The sequence below is a fragment of the Ptychodera flava genome, chromosome 17, assembly GCF_041260155.1.
Source record: "Ptychodera flava strain L36383 chromosome 17, AS_Pfla_20210202, whole genome shotgun sequence".
NCBI lineage: Eukaryota > Metazoa > Hemichordata > Enteropneusta > Ptychoderidae > Ptychodera > Ptychodera flava.
The window spans coordinates 22927759-22948951 of record NC_091944.1 but is presented as its reverse complement, the minus strand read 5'-3'; the positions used below and the strand labels follow the sequence as shown (position 1 = coordinate 22948951).

Genomic DNA, 21193 nt, shown 5'->3' with positions numbered 1-21193 from the left:
TATGCTCTTTTTATGTTATTGCATGTTCAGCCAAAAAAAGTTTACGACAATTCAATATTTTGATCCTAAGTTTAGAAGTCAGCTCACTTCTCCATGGAATTCTATTTTCCATTCAGCCTGTTCAGAGAATGAACACACCTGCAATGATGGAAGTTGCATCAATAAAAACTACATCTGTGATGGTATCCTGAACTGTGCAGACGGCGAAGATGAGTTAGACTGCGATCAAAGTAGGCAACACACTAATGCAAAATAACCTTACATAGAAAGCACAACAAAATGGTATCTTTTACTTATTGACGGGAGACGTCTTAGTATTTACTTTTAAACTGCATGACTTCCCAACGAGCAGCTACACATGTAGCTGTGAACCGCAAACTACGGGTACATGTATACATCCGCAAGTCGTTCCATTAAAGAATGTTGCCATGTCGAGTTAAAGGTAGAATGCGCCTCGGGTAGATTTTCAGACTCTCAGATTGTTACAATTCTTTTCTGATCAACCATACTTGGGAATTCATGTTAAAGCTCTTGCTGTGTGAAAATGTTTACATTCTTAGTTTTTTCCAAAATCGATTTTGTTTAATTTTTCTCATAGAGTAAACAGTCGCAGGGATTGCGGCCATTTTGAATTTGAAATAACGGTAAATGTCAGGTAATTTGATTCTCTGGTACCAAACTTTGCAGGATGACCCCTAATTTTTAGTCCCCGCCCCGTACGAAGTCCGGGGGACTCGTAGACTAGGTCCCGTCCATCCGTCCGTCCATCCATCCACAGCCTTTGCATAAGTATAGTTCCCTACAGTCTCTTGATGCACGCCAAATGCTTTCACAAAAAAATCAAATTTCACCCAAAAGGATTCACTTTTTTGGATATCCAGAGCTACATCCCCCGAATATGAATCCAAAATTTCCCTTGGTGTCTGGTATTCAGAATCATATTGTCCGCATCCGAATCTTAATTCTTGTCCATCCATGCATCTGTCACCACCAATTTCTCAGTCACTTATAAAGCAACTTTTAAAAAACCTGGCATAAGTATAGTACCCTATGGTCTCTTGATGTGTGTCACTTGATTTCACAAAGCAATCAAATTTGGCCCTAACAGATTCTCTTTTTTATATTAGGAGCTACATCCTCTGAATCTGAATCCAAAATTACCCTTGGTGTCTGGTGTTCAGACTCTTATTATCTGAATCTGATTCCTAAATTACCTTATTTTCCCAATGTAAATTGTAAAGACACTTGAATTATTCGTGATTTCTCAAGAAATTCTGACTCAAGTCTCATGAAACTTGGTACAGATATTGATATATCAGAGCTGTAATAGTGTGCAGAGATATCAGAGGCGTCATGTCAAATAATTGCTAATTTGCACATTTGATGAATTTTCCTAATTAGTGGTCTTTGTTCAGGAATACTGCATCAAATTTAATGAAACGTGGTACAGATATTGAACTCTCAGTACTGCAACAGTGTACCAAAGACATTTAGCAGTATCGTGTCAATTAATTGCTAATTTGAATATCTAACAACCTTTTTAAATTAGTGTGATATATTTAGAAATACTGCATCAAATTTGATGAAACTTGGTAAATATGTTCATCTCACAGTGTTTTAATTGAATGCAATGACATTTAGAAATATCCTTTTGATTAATTATTAATTCACCCATTTAAAAAGCCGGTAATGCTAAATTTTGATAATATTTTTACCATTCTTTTTTAATGTGAACCATAATTCATTGTTCTACTCCCCAAAGCACGTTGATATACACAGTATTCAGCTTGTCGACTCAGCCCATAACTGCATCGTTATTGTTGAAAAGTGACTTCTGGTCTGGACTAGAATTCAAATGTAAACAATAACAATGCATTTTATACATAAACGCTAAGTTGACAAGTTGAATAGTGGGTGTTCCAACATTCATGTGGAAGTAGAATAAGAAGTTGCAATTGATGTATAAAATAAAAGTAATGAAAAAATAATTGAAAGTTATCATTACTGGTGTAATGACCTTTCATAATTAGAGTGATAGTCTAGATTGGCTTTACATTTTCACCACCATAGTATGGGTCTCTGGACAGGGAAAGAATGTCTTTAATTAGTGATCTATATTCTGAATGACTGCACTAAATATGATGCAACTTGCCGCAGATGTTGACCATACAAAAGATTTAACAGTCAAGAAAGTCATAGCAGTATCAATAGCTAATTATAGTCTCCTCTGTAGTGAACATAGGGGCATTTTTGGTTCACATCTGGCATTCTGATTTTTTAATGTTAAGAGCCATTACTCAGGCATGCCTTGACCAGGTTTTGCAGATCGGTTGAATTTTGACATTTCAAGAGCCAAATTCTATCCAACTTAGTGAAACGAAATAACCCTATGCCATTCATACTAATGTCTGATTATTTACAGTACAATCCAATATGTGCATCAATACGTCCTCCTTGCCCTCATTTCGTTTTTCATGTTGACCATATTAACTTCAATTTAGTTACTTCGACTGACTAATTCCCACTTACAAGCGGGGACTATGTCATGTTATTGTTGATTTGGTAAGAGTGTGGGTGAACGTTTCATTGGGGAAAGTTTGAGCAACAGTTTAAGTCTTTCACTTTCGGGCGCGTACTACCTTAAGGTAGAACGCACCTCGGGGACAGACATTCGGACTCTCAAACTTTTACAATTCTCTTCTGATATACCACATGTGGGGGTTCATTTTAAAGCTCTTGGGGAAAGAAAACGTTTCACTGGCAAAGTTTTTAGAAATTCGAAAATTTTCATATTTCTCCATAGAGTTAACACAGGGATGGCGGCCATTTTGAATTTCCAATATCGGTAAATCTTGGTTAATTTGTTTCTCTAGTACAAAAATTTGCACGGTGACCCGCTATTTTTATTCTTGATTTTGAAAGAGAATGATTGAAAGATCCTTTGAGGACAGTTAGAGCAAAAGTTTAAGTCTTTCACTTTCGAGGTGCATACCACCTTAAATGAAGTGTCTGCCGGTGGCAACAATATTGTAAGATTTCTGTGTCTCGAATGATAAACGTAACAATCGGCACATCTACACCCTGCCACATACCATGTTTGTGATGATGATGATGATGATGATGATGATGATGATGATGATGGTGATCATCATCATCATCATCATCATCATCATCATCATCATGGTTGTAGTGGTGGGGGTGGTGGTGGTGGTAAGGAGGAGGAGAAAAGTGACGAAACTATGTTGTTGTTTTTGTTGTTGCTGTTTTCGTCGTAATTGTTGCTATTGTTGTTGTTTTTGTATAAAGAATGCATGAGTTGGCAGTTTCGTTGCGCAGACGGCACATGTATACCCCATTGGAAGGAATGTGATCACGTCCAAGATTGCCCGGATGGAAGTGATGAAGAAGATTGCTTCCGTGAGTATTTTACTTAACGTTATTGTCATCGTCATGGTGGGCATAATCACCATAATAGGTAATCCCTTCGTTGTGTTCTTCTGCTTCGTCTTTGATTCGTTAAAAGAGTAACATTGCGTAGAATTTGAAGCCATCGAGGACACAATTCAAGTTTTCCAATGCTGAAGGAACTAAAATGGCTGCTATTATGCTTTCGTGTATTTTGAGAATAATTAGTTTCACTGTTTATTTTCTCAACCGTGAAGTAACTGTTTGTTGCTTTTAAGGAAGAACGTGTAGGTATAACTTTTAATACTCTCTCGGTCTGCCACTTGTGGGGCTCATTTTTGATGCTCGGAGAGCAATTAAAGTTTTAATGGGCTTATTTTTGTGAAATATCGGAAATTTAATTTTTCCGGATAAAGTTAATACGGGATGGAGCCCATTTTGAATTTCAAATACCGGTAAATTTAGAGTGATTTGTTTCAATAGTACTAACTTTTACACGGTGAACCCCGATTTGTGTCCTCGAATTCAGAATAGAAGAGCTCAGTTGTGCCTTGAGTGATAATTAAAATGCCTTTTGAAAGTTTTAGGCGCCTTTTGAAAAGGTCGACATTAGGAAAGTGTTTTATGCCCAAGGGTAGAAGTTCCAAAGGAGAGGAGCTGTTGAGGTGAATGGGTGATGACCGAGGGAAGTAAGATTCCCTCCGGATGTGTGCAGAAGTCATTTATCTGATGAACGAAGATTATGTGATGTAGAATGCAGTGTGATTAAATTCCTGAGATATTGTGGCGAGAGTCCATTTGGGGTTTTGTAAGTGACATGCAGAAGCTTGAACACAGTGCTATGACAGGAAGCCAGTGAAGTTGTTTCAGAACGGGAGAATTGTTGGCCGATTTCTTAATTTAAGTGACAATTCTTGCTGCTGCGTTTTGTGCACGTTGTATAAGCGCAGCAATCGACCATTGGGTAAGCCATACAATAAGGCATTACAATAGTCAAGCTTTGAAGAAATAATGGCATGGATGAGAGTGGCACAGGAATTCTGAGACAACTACTTCCTGGTGCGTCCAATTTTGCAGAGAAGGAAGTGGATGGCAAACCATGTGGTACCGATATGTATGGTTGTCGTCAAAAAAAAGCACCGATGGTCCTCGCAGATCAAGCAGGCGCGATGAGACTTGATTATGAATGGTCGAATTGGGAGCGAATTAAAATGACTTCAGTCCTTGAATTGTTCATAATTTCATCTGCATCTTTCCCTTGATTATCGACTTTTCACGGTACCGTTTGTAGGTTGCTTTGAGAAAGAATTTCTGTGTGGAGATTTCCACTGCGCCCCTCCCACTGCAAGATGTGACAACTTTCTAGATTGCAGTGACTATTCGGATGAACTCAACTGCAGTAAGTATCAAACTGATCCTTAGTGACTCAGAAACCAAACTGTACTTTGAAATATATCGTCACTCGCATCGACACCGGTCCTTCTATGGAGAACTATTGGTTGAGTTTGCTGTTCCATGGGGGTGACAATCTTACATTTTATTACTCAATGTATATATGAAAATATTCCGTACATCACAAAGTGAAAAACATAATGTTGGTCAAAAAGGGTTGTCGTAAGAATCGCAGTTCAGGTCAAGTCATCTGTTGCTTGGGAGCGATTAACTCATTTTTTATTTAAAGGGTCACTATCTGAACGTTTTATGATTCTTTCACTAATTCTGTTTGGTATGTCAATTTCGAGCTATTGTTCTACACCCGAAAAAAAAACACTTTGAAACACCAGTAATGTGTAGCTTGTTGAATGCAGCGCCAATTACAGTCAATTTTTTCCTAATGCTAACATTTGAATTCCAGTACCAACCACGATTCACTTCTCAATAATGGCATTGAATTTTTACAGAATTAAAAGTCAAGTCGTCAAGCTAAATACTATGCATGCCAACCTGCTTTGGGATTGCAAAACAAGAAAAAGTAAGATGTAACTTAAATAAACAAAGTAGCGAACAAACCATCAAAAGTTACAGCTACTGTCCCTTCTAAGCGTTTGTTGTCTTAAGTTGTTGTTTTTATATTTCATCGCTTAATTTTTACCATCTACAGCGTGCAGTGACGATCAGTTTCGATGTGATGATGGCATGTGTATAAGTATTTATGACCGATGTAACGGCGACCCTCACTGTGTTGACAAAAGTGACGAAGCCGATTGCGGTGAGTTACATTCCTACTGCTTTACACAAAAGACGCTTTTGGGGAAAATGCCATTGAATGTTTTTTAAGATGTCTTTCAGCCGAAGATGTTTGATTGATGGAAGTAATATTCCTTACTGACTTAGATTGTTAGCTCATTACAGTAGGTGGTTGATTCGTAAGTAGAAATGTGTCCCTCCCCAATATATCTCTCGAATGCCTCTCTCAATGCCCAAAAAATCTCTCTCTCTCTCTCTCTCTCTCTCTCTCTCTCTCTCTCTCTCTCTCTCTCTCTCTCTCTCTCTCTCTCTCTCTCTCTCTCTCTCTCTCTCTCTCACTTGGTTACCCAATATACCAGTTGTTAAAACTCCCCTCAATGTATCGTTTGTCGAGGGAAGTCTAACTTTATTTCTGGGTTTTGTTCTCCTTAATTCAAATAGAGGACTTTGTCCCCCTGTGCGGAGGAAGCTACACTCTCAATGAGAACCAAACGAGCGTTTCTTTCAGCTCTACAGTGACTGACGAAGGGACGTATCCAAATGGATTGATATGCACATTAGGGGAAGGCTCCATTAACTTTGATGGTACCTGAAACCCGAGTTGCTGCCTGCCAACTCGGGTGACAAACAGAAGACTTTTAATCCCCAAGGTGTTAATTTTCCATTGTTGCGATTATCTTATCGAGCTGGTGCTATGATAGGAACCAGGGCTGTAACGACTCACTCAATACCACGGGCACACACATATGCTTGCACATGGAACTATGTTGACAGGAAAAAGTGAACTGCCCTTTTTTCAATGCAAGTAATCTAGCTTAATCTTTAATTTAGGCTCTAAACTAAGTTTTAGAAATATGGTGAAACAAAATATCGTTCTTCGTTCATTTTCATTCAAGTTTCCTATTTTCGGACGCTTAACTTCAGTAACGCGCATTGATCATATATGCAAATATGATCAGAACAGCATGGAACGTTCTTTCCACGTAGCGAGATTTTTCTTGCACTTGCAAACAACGTAACGAGTGAGTAAGGACTCCAAGAGCTGCGCGTATCCTGTGACATTACATCTCCTATAGAGCGAATTTAAGTCAATGAATTGCTAACCGGATCCGTCTATAAACAGTATGGCCACACGTACATATTATAAGAAAGGAGAAATAGTAGAGGCAGTTAACAAGGCCGGTTGGCAAACGGCACAATTTTCAGTGATTTAATTCACGGTATTAATTTCACAATAAAACGAATTCGCGAGCTTACCATTGATTTTTGGTGATGTTGAATATAATTGAAAAAGAGAGCTAAATTCCAGTGTTCATGTTTGATAAAATTCCAAATTGACGACACCCAACGTCAACCTGTACGACACCGTATGTGTACAAACCACCTGCAGTCGATTAGTCGATTGTGACACAGTAAAGCTTACACATAATGCAATATCGGTCGACCCACAGTCCCTCTATCCATGCATTTCTGCAGTTGTCTTTCTTATTCTGCTCAGTTAACAGACATGATTTCACAGAATATTACACAGAAAACATATTTTATCATATTTGGAGGCACTGAATACTAAACTTTTAAGAGAAAGCGACGACAAATTTTCCGGTTTGATTCCAGCCGTTGCTTGTGCTACGTCAACACACTCTCAGCGATCAACCCTAGAAATTATCGCACACTATCATCATTTACGATGGGAGAGGGATCACGAAAAACAAACACCGGTTTCAGGATATGATAATTTCTATCTTCGTGTCTTAGATAGACGCAGAGCACACTTGATAGAGCCAAAAACAGCGAAAATTCGAGAAAAGCGTACACACAATCGAGGACTGTGGCATGCAGGACAAACCCAAGCTACGCATTATCACGTGACTGCCCCTCGTATCGCGGTTTGGCTGTGCGGTCCAAGTGATTGACACCTTTTACAATAGGCGTTTCCAGACCGGTGGATAGAGGGACTGTGGTCGACCTGAAATTTGACACTGTGATCGACGTAGCGTTTCAAAAGTACGAGAAATGAGACCAAGTAATTGTTTGTTTATTAAGATTTGATCTAAAACCTCCGGCAACCAACAGACAAAGTCCTACTCTTACGCAGAAAATCAATGTTTTCAAGCGTAGACTCCCGCGTAGACTTTCCCTTCCGCTTAAACCACGGCCCCTCCACAAAACGCGATGTAGATCTATGATTGACTATGGATGGATTGACGTGGCGTTTCAAAACTATGAAAAATGAGACTCAGTAACTTTTGGTTGCTTTACATTTGATCGAAAACCTACCCATCAGACAAGGCCCAACTCTTACGCAGAAAACAAAAGCTCTAAAGCGTCGACTTTCTCTTCCGCGTTTGAGACTTTCTTCTCTTTCGCGTTTGAGAGAAACAAACGTCGGCTTTATTCGGAAATGGCCGGCTATTGGTGGGCGTAAGTCAGTCCAATGGTAAGTTGCACCCGATGTGAACGTCGGAATAATTCGGGCTGTAGTCGGGAAAGCAAGGATGACCTCGAGAGCGATTCCCAGTACAGTACACGTTCGCAGATCGTTGTACTACAGGCTGGTACTAGATAGAAACAAGTTCACCGCGTAAATTGCTAGATTACATATAGCCACATAGGCACTTCTGAAATGTTATCTCCGGCTTGCAAGACAACAAATATCAAAATATTATTATCAAAACCAGAATTTCGGGGCTAGAGAGCGAAACATTACTGAAAAGTAGTCGGCCAAAATACGGAAGTAGCCGGTCCATTTGGCCGGCATCCGGCTAAAAATGAACACGCGGATTCAAACAGAGAGGCTTGTTGCGATGGACAAGTAGCCTTTGGCTTTTAACCAGAAAAATAAGTGAGTGTTCATTGATAATTCAAAGACTGGATCCGTTGACACCAAAGTTTGCTCGTGACTTTCATTGCATTGCATGCACCTTTCCGCAATGTGAGTCTGAACTGAAATTGAAAGAGTACGTTTTAGTAAAAGTCCTGTTTTGTTGTGCTGAAGTCCTGTTTTGTTGTGCTGATTTTCGCTACCGTACTTTCTTTTATAGGGGTATAAACATTCATACAAAAATAGCTTTTCGTATGCAAAATCAGCGTACGTTAATTAACTGCTAGTATTGTTTAAACAGCATTTTATTTGAAAGGGATTATATAGTACCATTGTTTTTGTAAACTCTTCATGCAATTTTATGAACTAAATGATGACCTCAAAGTAACAGCAAGTGCTGGACGGCACTTTTAACGCTGGTTGGAAATCCTGAGTGCCGGACAGGGGGGCCATCATCAAGTCAGGCGCCGACTGGCATTGACCATGCTAAAAGTAGTTCCGGCAGTGCTAATGTTTTGTTTACACTAAAAGATAATCTGTTCGAATATGTTGACATAGAGATTAATCCTCTGATAACCAACTCGGGTTACTCGGGTACGTCCAAGTTAATGGAGCGTTCCCCTCATGAGATGGTTTGTTGAGATAGCGGAAGGCTACCCTGGCCTCGACGTTGACTTTGACTTCTTCTACACGATAGAATGTTGCGACATCTTGGTCATAGGCAGCGGCGATGACGCTCAACGGAAATCCTCCGTGATAGGAGAATACAAAGGATACGACCCCCTCGGGTTTACTTTCTATGGACGACAACTCTGGTTTGAATTCAAAGCAAACAAATACATCACAGAAAGAGGATTTTCTCTCACAGTCAGTCTATCTACTTCCTCCGGTGAGTCTATCACATCATACACGAATGTCCGAAGAAGTAGCGAAGCCGCAAAGGGCGGGAAATAAATTTGCTTTTAAATTACTGAATAGCGAAAATTGTGTAGTTTCCCTTCCATGATACATCAAAATGATATACCCTTGTGGCATTTCTAGTATCCAAAAAAGTCAGAAGACGATTTCAAGGGACTATATTATTTTCTCTTTCTTCGCAGATTTTGTATCATTTGAATTGTTGATTTGATTTAGCATAACAAAAGAAATAATAGCAAAAGAAAAGATCCACAAGACATACTCTCAACACGCCTCCTGCGGGCGGAACAAAGAACGCCAATATCTATTATATTGAATGGGTTTAAAACTGTCAACCCAGCTGTGTAAAAGTGGTAACTCAAAAAAAAACATTATTCTGACATACGGACAGGAACAAGTGCTTTATGTAAAAAGTAACTCAACATGATTTGTACAGGGTCACGTGCCCTACCTTTAACCGTTAGAATGAATCAACACCACGGAAAACTTTGGTTGCAATTGATTATTTTATCTTTCCAGCAAGTAATCGGTACTAAAGATACTTTGCGCTAGTGTTGTCAACTGTTCTGCTCCCAATTCACCAATTTCAGGGAACGACATTCTGTATATGTACTATTTCAGACGTATGTTACTCTTTAGATGGCAAAAAATGACGTCACTGTGTTATTTTTTGTTCTTCGAACAGACTGCGCCGACGGTTTTAAGTGCAACAACAACAAATGCATACCTCTAGGCCATACCTGTGATGGTGACGATGACTGTGGCGATGGAACTGATGAAGATAGAGCCTCTACATGCAAAACTGGTCAGTCAACGTACATTTTAGGGGAGGAAGGGAGAGACAAAGACAGAAATAGACTGACAGGCAGACAGACAAACAGACAGGGATTCATCAGTGGGCCGCTCGATTCATTGAAATTAGTCTTCCGGGTGGAATTTTAAATCGATGTTGGTGTGCATGGACATTTCAGGCAAATAATAAGTGTGATCAATGTCATGTATTACCATTTCCAGAGTGTGCAGATTGGCTATTTACATGTGACAATGGTGAATGCATACCCTTAATCTACTGGTGCGACGGCGTCAGTGACTGCCATGATGATAGTGATGAAAATTGTGGTGAGTTACGAATTTTCCTCCTTTTCAACATATTTTAATTGATAGGTTTAGAAGCGTTCAGGACTTACAGAAGTGACTTTTGAGAGATTTTGTGCCTCTCATCAAGTATATTTTACACGCTACCAGGCGTTTGGAGATATTCTGAATTTTTTTGTCTTCAGTGCACTCTTTGTATTTGTTTACAACTCGGACAGAAAAGTGTGGGCAGAAATTTACTAAAATGTCCACAATAACTGAGGACTGAAGCGAGGACTATTCAGAACATGATACCTGAGGCAAGGAATAGATAGAAAATACACTTGTTAAAAGACATGAAAACACTGAATAAAATCTTGAAGAGATACTGTTAATTTACCGTCATTATTAGTTAACTAAAATCGATTATCTGACGCCCTTCATTTTGAAGACTGCAGTCTTATCATCGTTGCATCAAAATTAAAATCCAAAATACAAGCTTATATAATATTATACATACGTGCACACAGACATACTTGAGAGTCACTTTTGTTTTCATCTGGTTGCTGAGCAAGCCATAGAAACGCAAACTCAATGACATCCACTCGTATCCCAACAGCCACTGCGTGTTCCTCTGCTTGTGACATAAATACTATCATTTCGACGAGGGCTTTACATTATGTTTTACTAAATTAACGTTCCAAGACAAGTTATTGACCTTTTTAAGCTAACAATTCTCTAGTTGTTAATAAGCTCAGAACCCATCTAAATTATGTACTTTAGGAAAACCTAGATATAGGGAAACATTTTAGCTACCATATTGTCACCATTGTTTACATAACTATCACGTGACAGGTAATTTGCACAACCTTTTAAAAATCGGTTTTCCCTATCTTTTGTTTCAATGCTTTGAGATACGTGGCTGAAATTTGTGTGAATGCAAGCTGTCCTAAGGATCTTCCAAAGTGTGTCTCAGAATTTTGTTAAACCTTCTAAAACAATTTTGTATGCAATAAAAACTTCCAGAGCGGTGAATTTAGCCTAGTTGCTTTCTTTAAAATTGTGCTCCAAACAAACCAAGTAAGATATAACAAACCTGGGACACCTTTAGGAAGAGCGTTGTGACAGCTTGTATTACAGCAAATTTGAGTCAAATATTTGAAGTATTGAGACAAAACATCGGGAAAACAGATTTTTGAAAGATTATACAACTTACCTTTGACGTGATAGTTATGTAAACAATGACATTGTGGTTATCAAAATGTTCCCTTATAAATAACTTTCAGAAAATGTATAATTTACGGGGGTTCTGAGCTTATTTACCACAAGAGAATTGTTAGCTTACAAAGGTCAATTACTTGTCTTGGAAACTTAACAACAAGGAAGTTCCAATGATTTCATCTCGATCTAATTTTTTCAGGCGAAGAATGCGCCGTGAGCGAATTCACGTGTGAAGATACCGGCAAGTGCGTAGCGAACGTGAATCTTTGTGATGGCGCTGATGACTGCGACGATGGCTCCGATGAAAGCGATTGTGGTGAGACTTCACTTGATGATTTCTATATGAGGAAGATCGTCCGACATAGTAGCAATGCTGTGGCCAGGACGTACAAGGAACATCTGAATCGTAATATTTTTAGAGTTCGAATATCTGTTTCTGAAGCACATTCTACCTTAAGCTAGTATGCGCCTCGAAAGTGAAAGACTAAAACTTTTGCTCAAACTTTCCAAAAAGTGTTTCAACGATTCCTTTTCGAAATCTAGAATAAATATCAGGCTACTTTGCAAATTTCGGTACTAGAGAAACAAACAGCCAAAGATTTACTGATATAAAAATTCAAAATATGCCGCCATCCCTGTGTAAACTCGATGGAGAAAAATAAAGTTTCGAATTTCGAAAAACTAAGCAGGTGAAAAGTTTTCTAACACCAGGAGCTTAAAAATAAATTCCCACGAGTGGTATATCAAAAACAAATTGTAAAAGTTTGAGAGTCCGAATAACTATCCCCGAGGTGGAGATACAGAGAGAGATACAGATAAAGATACAGACAGAGAGATACAGAGACAGAGCAATTGTATGCAATTGTATGCAACCTTGTTCATCAGATCGTTTCATCAGCATCAACTACTTTGAAGTTCGACACTTGGAAAATACATTATTCGCAATTTTGTTTTATTACTTCACTTACAAACGTTGCATTACAAAATGTATTTGTCTTACAGTGAAAATGGAAAACATCGTAGACACCGCGCCCGGTGTGTTGCATGTCAACATACGTTCAGTATGGTATCCGGTCTGCAGAGATAGAAACAACCCAGCAAAGGACGATACAGTACTTCGTAACTATGGTCATCTGGTATGCAGTGGAGACCTCGGATTTGAGTGAGTCAGTGGCACGACAGTTATATTGGTTCCTGTTTGCGCATTTCACACTGGCACAATTTATACCGGAATTCTTTTAGAAAGACATCAATGCTCTTGGATCGGACCATGTGGCAGAGTATAAAACGTTTGGACGAACTTGAAGAGGGATACCTTACCAGGATACGGCAATCTAACATATATCACACCAGAAAATGTTACTGTTTATATATATATATATATATATATATATATATATATATATATATATATATATATATATATATATATATATATATATATCAAACTTACATGTCTGGCTCAGTGGTATACCATCACTTTAATGTTCCAGCTAAATCAATTCTAGTAACTCGCACCACTTTTACTGGTTCGTCATCTATGTTTAAACACTGAGTTTTGATTATTTTTCAACCATATGAAGTCGTCCAACACCCAATATTTTATTCTGGTGCAGTCCTTGTAACCTTCTCACCCTAGTTCCATGTAAACAGGTCCTCAATAACTATTGATAATAGTAGATGGGACAAAACCATGATGATGAAGGGTTAATCAAAACAGTTCGGCAATTGTAAATATTTTTGTGGCGGTGATCTCATACATGTATGAATGCATGATGCATTTCAATCGTCAATATACTTATGTAGCGTTTTTAATCAATTTGTAAATTTCAAGAGACATGGAAGGCATTGATTTTGTAAACATCACCGATGATCAACAAGATGGCTTCGCGATACCATTTACGTCATTGTATCCAGGTACGGATTTAACTCGTGTCATGTTTAACCACACGTAAGTATTCAAATCGCCTTTAAGACTCAAAGCATTCAGACTTTGTCTTAGAAGCAGTATATAGTAACTGATTTTTGGGAGCGGGTGTGTGTATTTGAAGATTTTTTTATTGGCAACAGTAAGGAAGGGTTACAGTGCACAAAGGTATATCAGAAAAGTTCTCAAATATAATTTATCATAGGTAGTATTTTATTCCATTTGACAACAGGGTGTCTCTACCCGAGTTGTCTAACAGCAATGCTGTACTCTCTAGGTGGTCGTTGTGCTGAACTCGTAGCAAATACAGAGCAAAAGCTATTCATTTTCATTGCATAAATATACTGTTTTGCTATAAGTATGAGGTGATTGTGAAGCATTTGGGTCTCCAAAAAGTTCATCATGAAGGCTAGGTCTAACAACAAAAGAAAAAGAGACTCTTTGTTGAAATTATGAAACTCGTCCCAGAAAGTGTCAGACATTATGCATGTGCAAAATAATTGGCTAGTACTTCGTCATTACAATTTATCTAGGTGTGACAAGTATCCGTCATATGTATGTAAATGGAAATCATAAGCCTGTACAGAAAAGTAAATCCGTGGTGGGTTGATCGAATAATACTTAAGGCTCTGAGGCTGTTTGTCATTGACGAATGATATTCGAAACTATAAAAATCTGAAACATAATGGCTATCGTGTGATCGTATCGGGGCTGATCCATGAAATCAACTTGCATTTAAATACTAACCCCCCCCCCCCCCAAAAAAAAAAATCAGGTGATTGCTAATATAAGCACATGAGATGTATGTACCACAATACAAGTATTTTGCGTTTTGTTATATGTGTGCCAGACTTAACTTTCCAAAATCATAAATCCATGAAATAACTGATAGTTTTCTCTTGATGACCGTGTTTTCAATTGCAGGAGCACATGTGCAACAGGCCAGCTAGTTCAACTAGTCTGCCAGGACTTCCGTGAGTATCCAATAGATTTGGCATTTCTATAACAGTTGGGTAAAAATAAAACTAACAGACGACAAGGGTGGCGATATTGTGTATATGTACACAGAAAAATGTGAAAATTGAACCCTATAATTTCATGTGTGTAAGAGTGCATCGCAAATTTTGTAAGCATAGCAAATTAATTGCATCCACGTGTTTGCTGATACTGTAGGACAATGCCCAAAAGTATATCCACAAATTGTGTGCGTCTTTTACCAGAATGTGGAGTGGTGGGTACTGACGTCACCGCTCGCATCATAAACGGAATGGACGCTCCACTCGGTGGTTTCCCGTGGCAGGTCTCGATCAGGAGAGTCGGAGACGTACACAGTTGTGGAGGGACAATAATCAGTCGACGATGGATCGTCACAGCAGCCCACTGCATGTAAGACACGACGGCGTTAGGTTTTTTGTTGTTGTTTTTTTTACTTTGTTTTTTGTTTGTTTTGTTTGTTTTACAAGTTTACAACTTGGCCCCTCCAGTTGAATTCCATCAATGTTGCGGGTTTGGGAGGTTGGGGTTGCTGCAATTCGAAGTATCTTGACCAAAAGATGGACAATTATATTACCATGCCCTGCCCGTCGCATTTTGATTGGTCGAGCTGAACCACGTGACTGACCACAACTACACAGTAATGGTTTGTTTACATGCCCGTGAATATGAATAATAAGATTACAACTCAAAGTGTTGTAACTTTACAGCTGAAACGTAAATCATAATCAATCAAAAAATGAAATAGAGCACTTGTGAGCCAAGTTGAGATACTTTTTTTCTGAAAACATCTCCGGACTTGCCAAATTTTTACAGCGCGCGTGACAGTGCGTCGCGTATTGCTCAGTTCTGGGGCCCTGTAGTCGTTCGCTTGTGAAATTTTCGCAAATTTTGACGGTTTTCGTGGGTTCGTTGATAATATAATGGAAATAACAGACTCCGCCCTGATCATTAACGTTTATTTATGGTTGCGGGCTCTAGGAAAGCCAAAATTAACGGGCTCGGCAAGCCTCGCCCGTTAATTTTTGGCTTTCCTCTCGCCCTTGCCCATAAAGAAACGTTAATGGTCAGCGCGTCGCCCGTTATTTCTATAATATTTGCGTCAGGTGACTCGCTTGACCAGTATGCAATCAGACTGCAAATCTCGTTTAGGCACATTACATTCTTGTCAGCTACATTGACACGTATTCTCTGCTTGTAATGACATATCAACATACCCTTAGTTCGACTTCACAGCCAAATTATTGCTCACACGAATATAGGTCAATATTGAATTCATTCTATATGGCAGTGATGAAGAAGGACTCGCTGTCGCCGTGAAGGCCGGATTTGTCGACCCGGACGTAGACTCCAGCCACATGCAGACTGTTGAAGTAGAAGCTCTTTACTATATGGAAAATTTCACGAGCAGTACTTATGACGGCGATTTCGGCCTTATATATACAACAAAACCTTTTACGTTGAACAACTTCGTAAAGCCTGCGTGTTTGCCACCGAGAGACATCACTTTTGAGGCCGGCGACTATGCTTACATCTCTGGTTGGGGACAAGTTTGGGAAATTGGTGAGATCATCTACCTATTCATTTTGACTTTAAAAATGAACGTCTAAGCAAAATAAAGGAGCTCAAACATCACTTTTTGTAACTGTAAAAAATGGTGGGGATACTAAGGCCTCTACACATCAATTATGTGAATGCATATTTTGTGTACAGCAAAAAATAAGATACGTGTAAGTCCAGTGTGATAAAAGTGAACAAATATACTTGCTCAGAGTTTGGGACCATCAAAATCCACACGAAGTGTCGCACTGAAATTACTACTAGGTCAGCGGTATATATACAATGTATATTATCTACCCATTAAAATACTATCCTCATTGACAGTTGACAGAAAGTTGTATCGTATTGACATAGGTGATGACGACCATGCCAAACGTTTTCATACTTCGTGTGGAGATACCCTAACTTTCCTAAACACAAAATGCAAGCAAGTTGTTTTATAGGATTAAGGTTGAACGTGCCGCAAAATTGAAAGTCTCAAACTTTCGCGCGAAATTTTCGTAAGGTAAGATAATCATTGAATCATTGTCTTTCGAAAACAAGAACAAAACTCAGGGGTCAAGACACCATGCATAACTGAGTATTAAAAAAACAAGTTATCCTATATTTACTTACTCTTGGCATTTCAAAGCTACTCCTGCCCGAAAGATTCAAAGAGAACCCCCCACCAAGTGGTAGACCCAAAAATTATTGCAAAAGTTTGAGAGTCCAAATATCCACCCCCCAAAGGCGCATTCTCTTTTGATGTACGCTTGTGTGACATGTTTTTCTTGCCTATGTTCATCTGTGTTGTCGCAGGTAGTTATCCTTCCCATCTCCGGTACGCCAGAATACCGATCATCCCAGACGAGGCGTGCAAGCTACACATTTACGTAAAGACAGACGCAATGATATGTTTGGGCTACGGAAGACATTACATAGGGACGTGTTACGTAAGTATACATATCCACTTTTCAGTCGCTCTTCTTGGCAATGTTATGCTGACCTTTGTTGTGATCATGGTGTCTTAGCCGAAACTTGCCACCATCTTTAGAGAGAAACTGTCTCACTGTCACTGTTGTACCAGGCACAGACATTTCTTCAGAAATGTTTATTATCTTCCAGAAGGATATGTTCACTGTGAATAATTTTTTTACGTCGATGTATCACAGGGCGATAGTGGTGGACCTGTCAGTTACCTTGCCCAAGACGGACTTTTTTATGTCATTGGTGCAACCTCCTTTGGTTACACATGCGCAGGACCACGTGACCCGCAAGGGTTCGCAAAAGTGACGTCATACTATGACTGGATGGCGGGTAAAATGGGTGAAGATTTTCAAAATTTGAATTTTGTATAAGACCCCAATAGGGCATTCAACTCTCAAAACCCATCTATCAACATGCTAACATTGAAATTTTGTGACTAGTATCTAACGAAAGTAATATTGGTCTGAACCAAACAATTATTGAGAGTATTAGAATAAATTTCATGTTAATCATCGGACATATAAACAAGATTTTTATATAGACAAATATCCATCGAGTAGTAGAGTTTTCAAATACTTTTCTGAGATAAATGCCGTTTTAATAATGCCGGATCAATGTATTTTAGGTACATAAACTCGGCTATAGCTTCGAAACGCTAGAGTAAATTACCATCATTAGTGCTGTACACGGAGACGGAAATGTGACTTAAGGGAGAAACTGATGAGTAGCGTGTTGTATCCAGCTCGTTTAGGTATGTGAACCAGGTCGAGTTATCTTTTATAAGTAGAAATGTTTTAGAGACACTATTTTTGATAGACAAACACGGAGGATTAATAATTTCGGTCAGCATATATGCATACAGACAGAGTTAAGTCTTTGTTTTTGTCACGGGCAACGTTCAACGGTAAATTTAAACGTAACACGATTGGAAATATTTTTGGATAATAGGATATTGTGGTAATATTGGTTTATTCAGTAAATTTAAGCTCATCTACTCTTCTGTTTTTGCAATTCACATGTTTTTAAGGGTAATCTGTAATATTGTAACTTTCAGCTATAGGGTACCCGACACTTTTGATAAATTTGCACAATAAATACATTTCTACCATTTCAAAATGACAGATCCTATTGTTTTCTTTGAAATTGTCATTATTGTTTTGTCCATTCCCCAAGTTTTGGTAATTTGAGAAAATCGAGGGTCATGTCCAAGGTGGCCCTGAAAAATAGAGGGTCATGTCCAAGGTGGCCCTGAAAAATAGAGGGTCACGTCCAAGGTGGCCTTGAAAAATAGAGGGTCATGTTCAACGTGGCCTTGAAAATATAAGGTAGTGTTGTCATGAACAATTTTTAGACATTTTCAACTTTTCAATTTCAAAATATCTTTTTAATACAAATATTTCACCAGCTACTTGAACTCCTTGTATTTTTTAAGTAGATAGAATAACAAAATACAATTTTAACTATTTTACTTTGCCTTATTGAGGTACTAATTTCAAAAGTATGAAATACCTTAGTTTCCTGAACATCTACCACACAATGAAAATGACAGTTTAGCAAAATAGGAGAGTTTACAATGTACTATCAGCAGTCAAACAAAGTAGTGGTTATAACTGTTCGAAAATTCGCAATTTGACAACCGTGATATATCGAAAACAGGTAAAGGATCAAAATTTGTAAGATTCGAAACATTCTGCAGAATTATATGAAAAGCACAGTTTGCAAAATTTTTGTTTATTTCACTGTATTTACATTTGCAAAAAAAAAAGAATTTGACTAAATTTAGTAAAAAGCAGTTAACTTAACTTTGTTGCCAAGTAGATTGAACAAAATTAAGAAATTTACCTTAGTCTGTAGCAACAAATTATGGTCTGGTGCCTTATTTTTCAATAATTTTTGACAAACTTTTCAAAATCCTATAAACCCAAAATATTTCCAATCGCGTTTCGTAATGTTTCATCAATATATTGAAATCAAAGCGTTCATTCTGCTTCTTATCAGTTGGCAATCTCATGTGGCAGGATATCAGTGATTACACATGTAAAATGTATATACAAATTTGCTTCCGATTGGTCAAGTTCAATCTTCCCGCTCTGCTCTCTATGATTAAATGGAACTTTGTTCTTTCAAGCACCATACAAGTATAATGATTTGATTGTCAACTGATTTCTACTATTTTTGGAACATAAAAGCAATGGTAGACTGGGTTCAAGTCGGTGAATTTTTAAAAAAATAAAATCACTTGTAATAGTTTATCTTGTGTCGCTGCTATTTCAATACAAATTTTGAATTTGGCAGTCAAGGCCAGGTTTTCCTGGCGATTGAATGCGTTACCTTTGAGTCTGTGCAGTAGTGAGTTACTTTCTGCCGGATTCACTCCATTCATCGAATTCACCACACTCAAACATTCACAAATCACAGACTTGAACCAAGTCAATAACAATGGTTGAAAATATACAAATAAGAGGAAATGAAATTTGAAATTTGCCATCTTCATACAAGTGTGCACCACAAACTTTGTGCAAATCAGTGTGAATGTGCAAATTAGTGTGAAGGGTTATGAAACTCTAGAATACCGCCATCTCAGGGATAAACAATGGATGGTGTAATTTATTGATCACGTGACAGGCCGTCTAACGATATGAGATATCGATATTATCTGATGTAGCAAACGTCATGAAAATGTCGGAGGATATTTATTTTGCTGCATTTTTTCCTAAGCGTCTGAAGCGGAGTTTCAACGTGGCTGAGGTGAGGATGCTATCAGGGTATACCGTTGGACAAGATGTGGAAGATCTATGCAACCACAATGTCCCAAATTTTAATTTAAAGTTATTGTAAGATATCACTGGTCCCTGGGTGTACATTTTGAGTACATCTCTCTCGAAACTTGCTATGTGCATTGTTCAAGTTAAATTATTTTGTAGAATTCTCGTCCAAGACATGCTGATGTTTCCATTACTCTTCTGCTTTGTGGTCGCTTTCATTTACTTACTAGTAAGAAAAGGTATATATTATACTCTTCAATTGTGGCACAAGATGAGGTACAGGAACCAAACTGTTCAGAGCACATTCAACCAACCATTAAGGGACTGGTCAGTTTCTTCAGCCTGGAAGCGGTGGATTCATGGCGGGGGTGTCACCCTGTTTTGACTTCAGTGATAGGGGGTCACCATGTTTTGAAAAAAAAAAAAAAAAAAAAAAAAATATATATATATATATATATATATATATATATATATATATATATATATATATATATATATATATACTGAATTATTCAATTTATACTCCACCTTTGTTTTACCTTTGTTTCGCGCAGGGGGGTCACCCTGTTTTCGAAAGTTGGAATAAGGGGGGGGCAGCCACTTTTAGACGTCGGCAAAAAATAATCCACCACCCCCCCCCCCCCCCCCCGCCGAAGAAACTGACCAGTCCCTAATAGGTAGACGATGATCCTCTGAACGGTAGAAGGCGAACTAGTGGCATAGCAGGTCATGTCCACCTCATTTAAGATCTGAAACTCGGTAACTTGTTTACGTGACGACTACCCTTATACCTCGTTCTAACCTCGAATTAAATAGGCCGATTTTCTTTGATACAGTTATATATGAGGTTTAAAGAAATCTTGCGGAGGCGTCAGATAAAAAGTTGAATAAGACTTGAACATTTCGTCCATGTCGCGAAATCATTGCAAGTACTTCTTGTACTCAGTAAAAACTTTACTATATTCTGATATCATAGATATTTAAGCAATAAACCCGGGAATAAACCACACCCAGCGATGGTATATCATGAGATTTTGACCTGTTCACGACATAAGTTAATGTGCGAGGGATAGCGAGTGCATACATGTATATGTAGTGAACTGGTCAAAATCGAGTGGTATCCCCTGGTGCTGAGGTGGTTTATTGCTAGTATTACATATGTACCACAGTTTACTTGCATCGAAGCGCGCGCGTACTGATCGTGACTGAGTGACTCTATATATTCTCTATGCAACATGTACATTGAAAACCATGTCGAGCTTGATTCAAAACGCGGATTCTGGAGCGGACCAATCACTGCAGAGTTAAATGGACCAATCAGGTTACATTACGTAGTCACTTTAGGACCAATCAGAG

At 38.4% G+C, this 21193-nt stretch overlaps 2 protein-coding genes across 2 annotated transcripts; both read left to right on the top strand.

Annotated features, from left to right (window-relative positions):
• Positions 1-124: 124 nt before the first annotated feature.
• LOC139116340 (low-density lipoprotein receptor-like) lies at positions 125-6185 on the top strand. The gene is made up of 5 exons (XM_070678974.1): positions 125-230; positions 3307-3417; positions 4697-4804; positions 5507-5614; positions 6034-6185. The coding sequence occupies exons 2-5, from the start codon at positions 3312-3314 to the stop codon at positions 6183-6185; spliced, it is 474 nt and encodes a 157-aa protein (XP_070535075.1). The 5' UTR covers positions 125-230; positions 3307-3311.
• On the top strand, positions 6148-19294 carry LOC139115820 (transmembrane protease serine 2-like). The gene is made up of 11 exons (XM_070678193.1): positions 6148-9302; positions 10017-10136; positions 10346-10450; positions 11826-11942; positions 12629-12788; positions 13461-13577; positions 14478-14527; positions 14774-14939; positions 15838-16109; positions 16905-17038; positions 17258-19294. The coding sequence occupies exons 1-11, from the start codon at positions 9038-9040 to the stop codon at positions 17441-17443; spliced, it is 1692 nt and encodes a 563-aa protein (XP_070534294.1). The 5' UTR covers positions 6148-9037; the 3' UTR covers positions 17444-19294.
• The last annotated feature ends 1899 nt before the right edge of the window (positions 19295-21193 follow it).

Excerpts from the sequence above, each read along its gene's own strand:
- LOC139116340 (XM_070678974.1), top strand. The coding sequence starts at position 3,312 with ATGAGTTGGCAGTTTCGTTGCGCAGACGGCACATGTATACCCCATTGG. Across the intron at positions 3,418-4,696 it reads TGATGAAGAAGATTGCTTCC|GTTGCTTTGAGAAAGAATTT; the intron begins GTGAGTATTTTA and ends TACCGTTTGTAG. Across the intron at positions 4,805-5,506 it reads TTCGGATGAACTCAACTGCA|CGTGCAGTGACGATCAGTTT; the intron begins GTAAGTATCAAA and ends TACCATCTACAG.
- LOC139115820 (XM_070678193.1), top strand. The coding sequence starts at position 9,038 with ATGAGATGGTTTGTTGAGATAGCGGAAGGCTACCCTGGCCTCGACGTT. Across the intron at positions 11,943-12,628 it reads CTCCGATGAAAGCGATTGTG|TGAAAATGGAAAACATCGTA; the intron begins GTGAGACTTCAC and ends TTTGTCTTACAG. Across the intron at positions 17,039-17,257 it reads ATTACATAGGGACGTGTTAC|GGCGATAGTGGTGGACCTGT; the intron begins GTAAGTATACAT and ends GATGTATCACAG.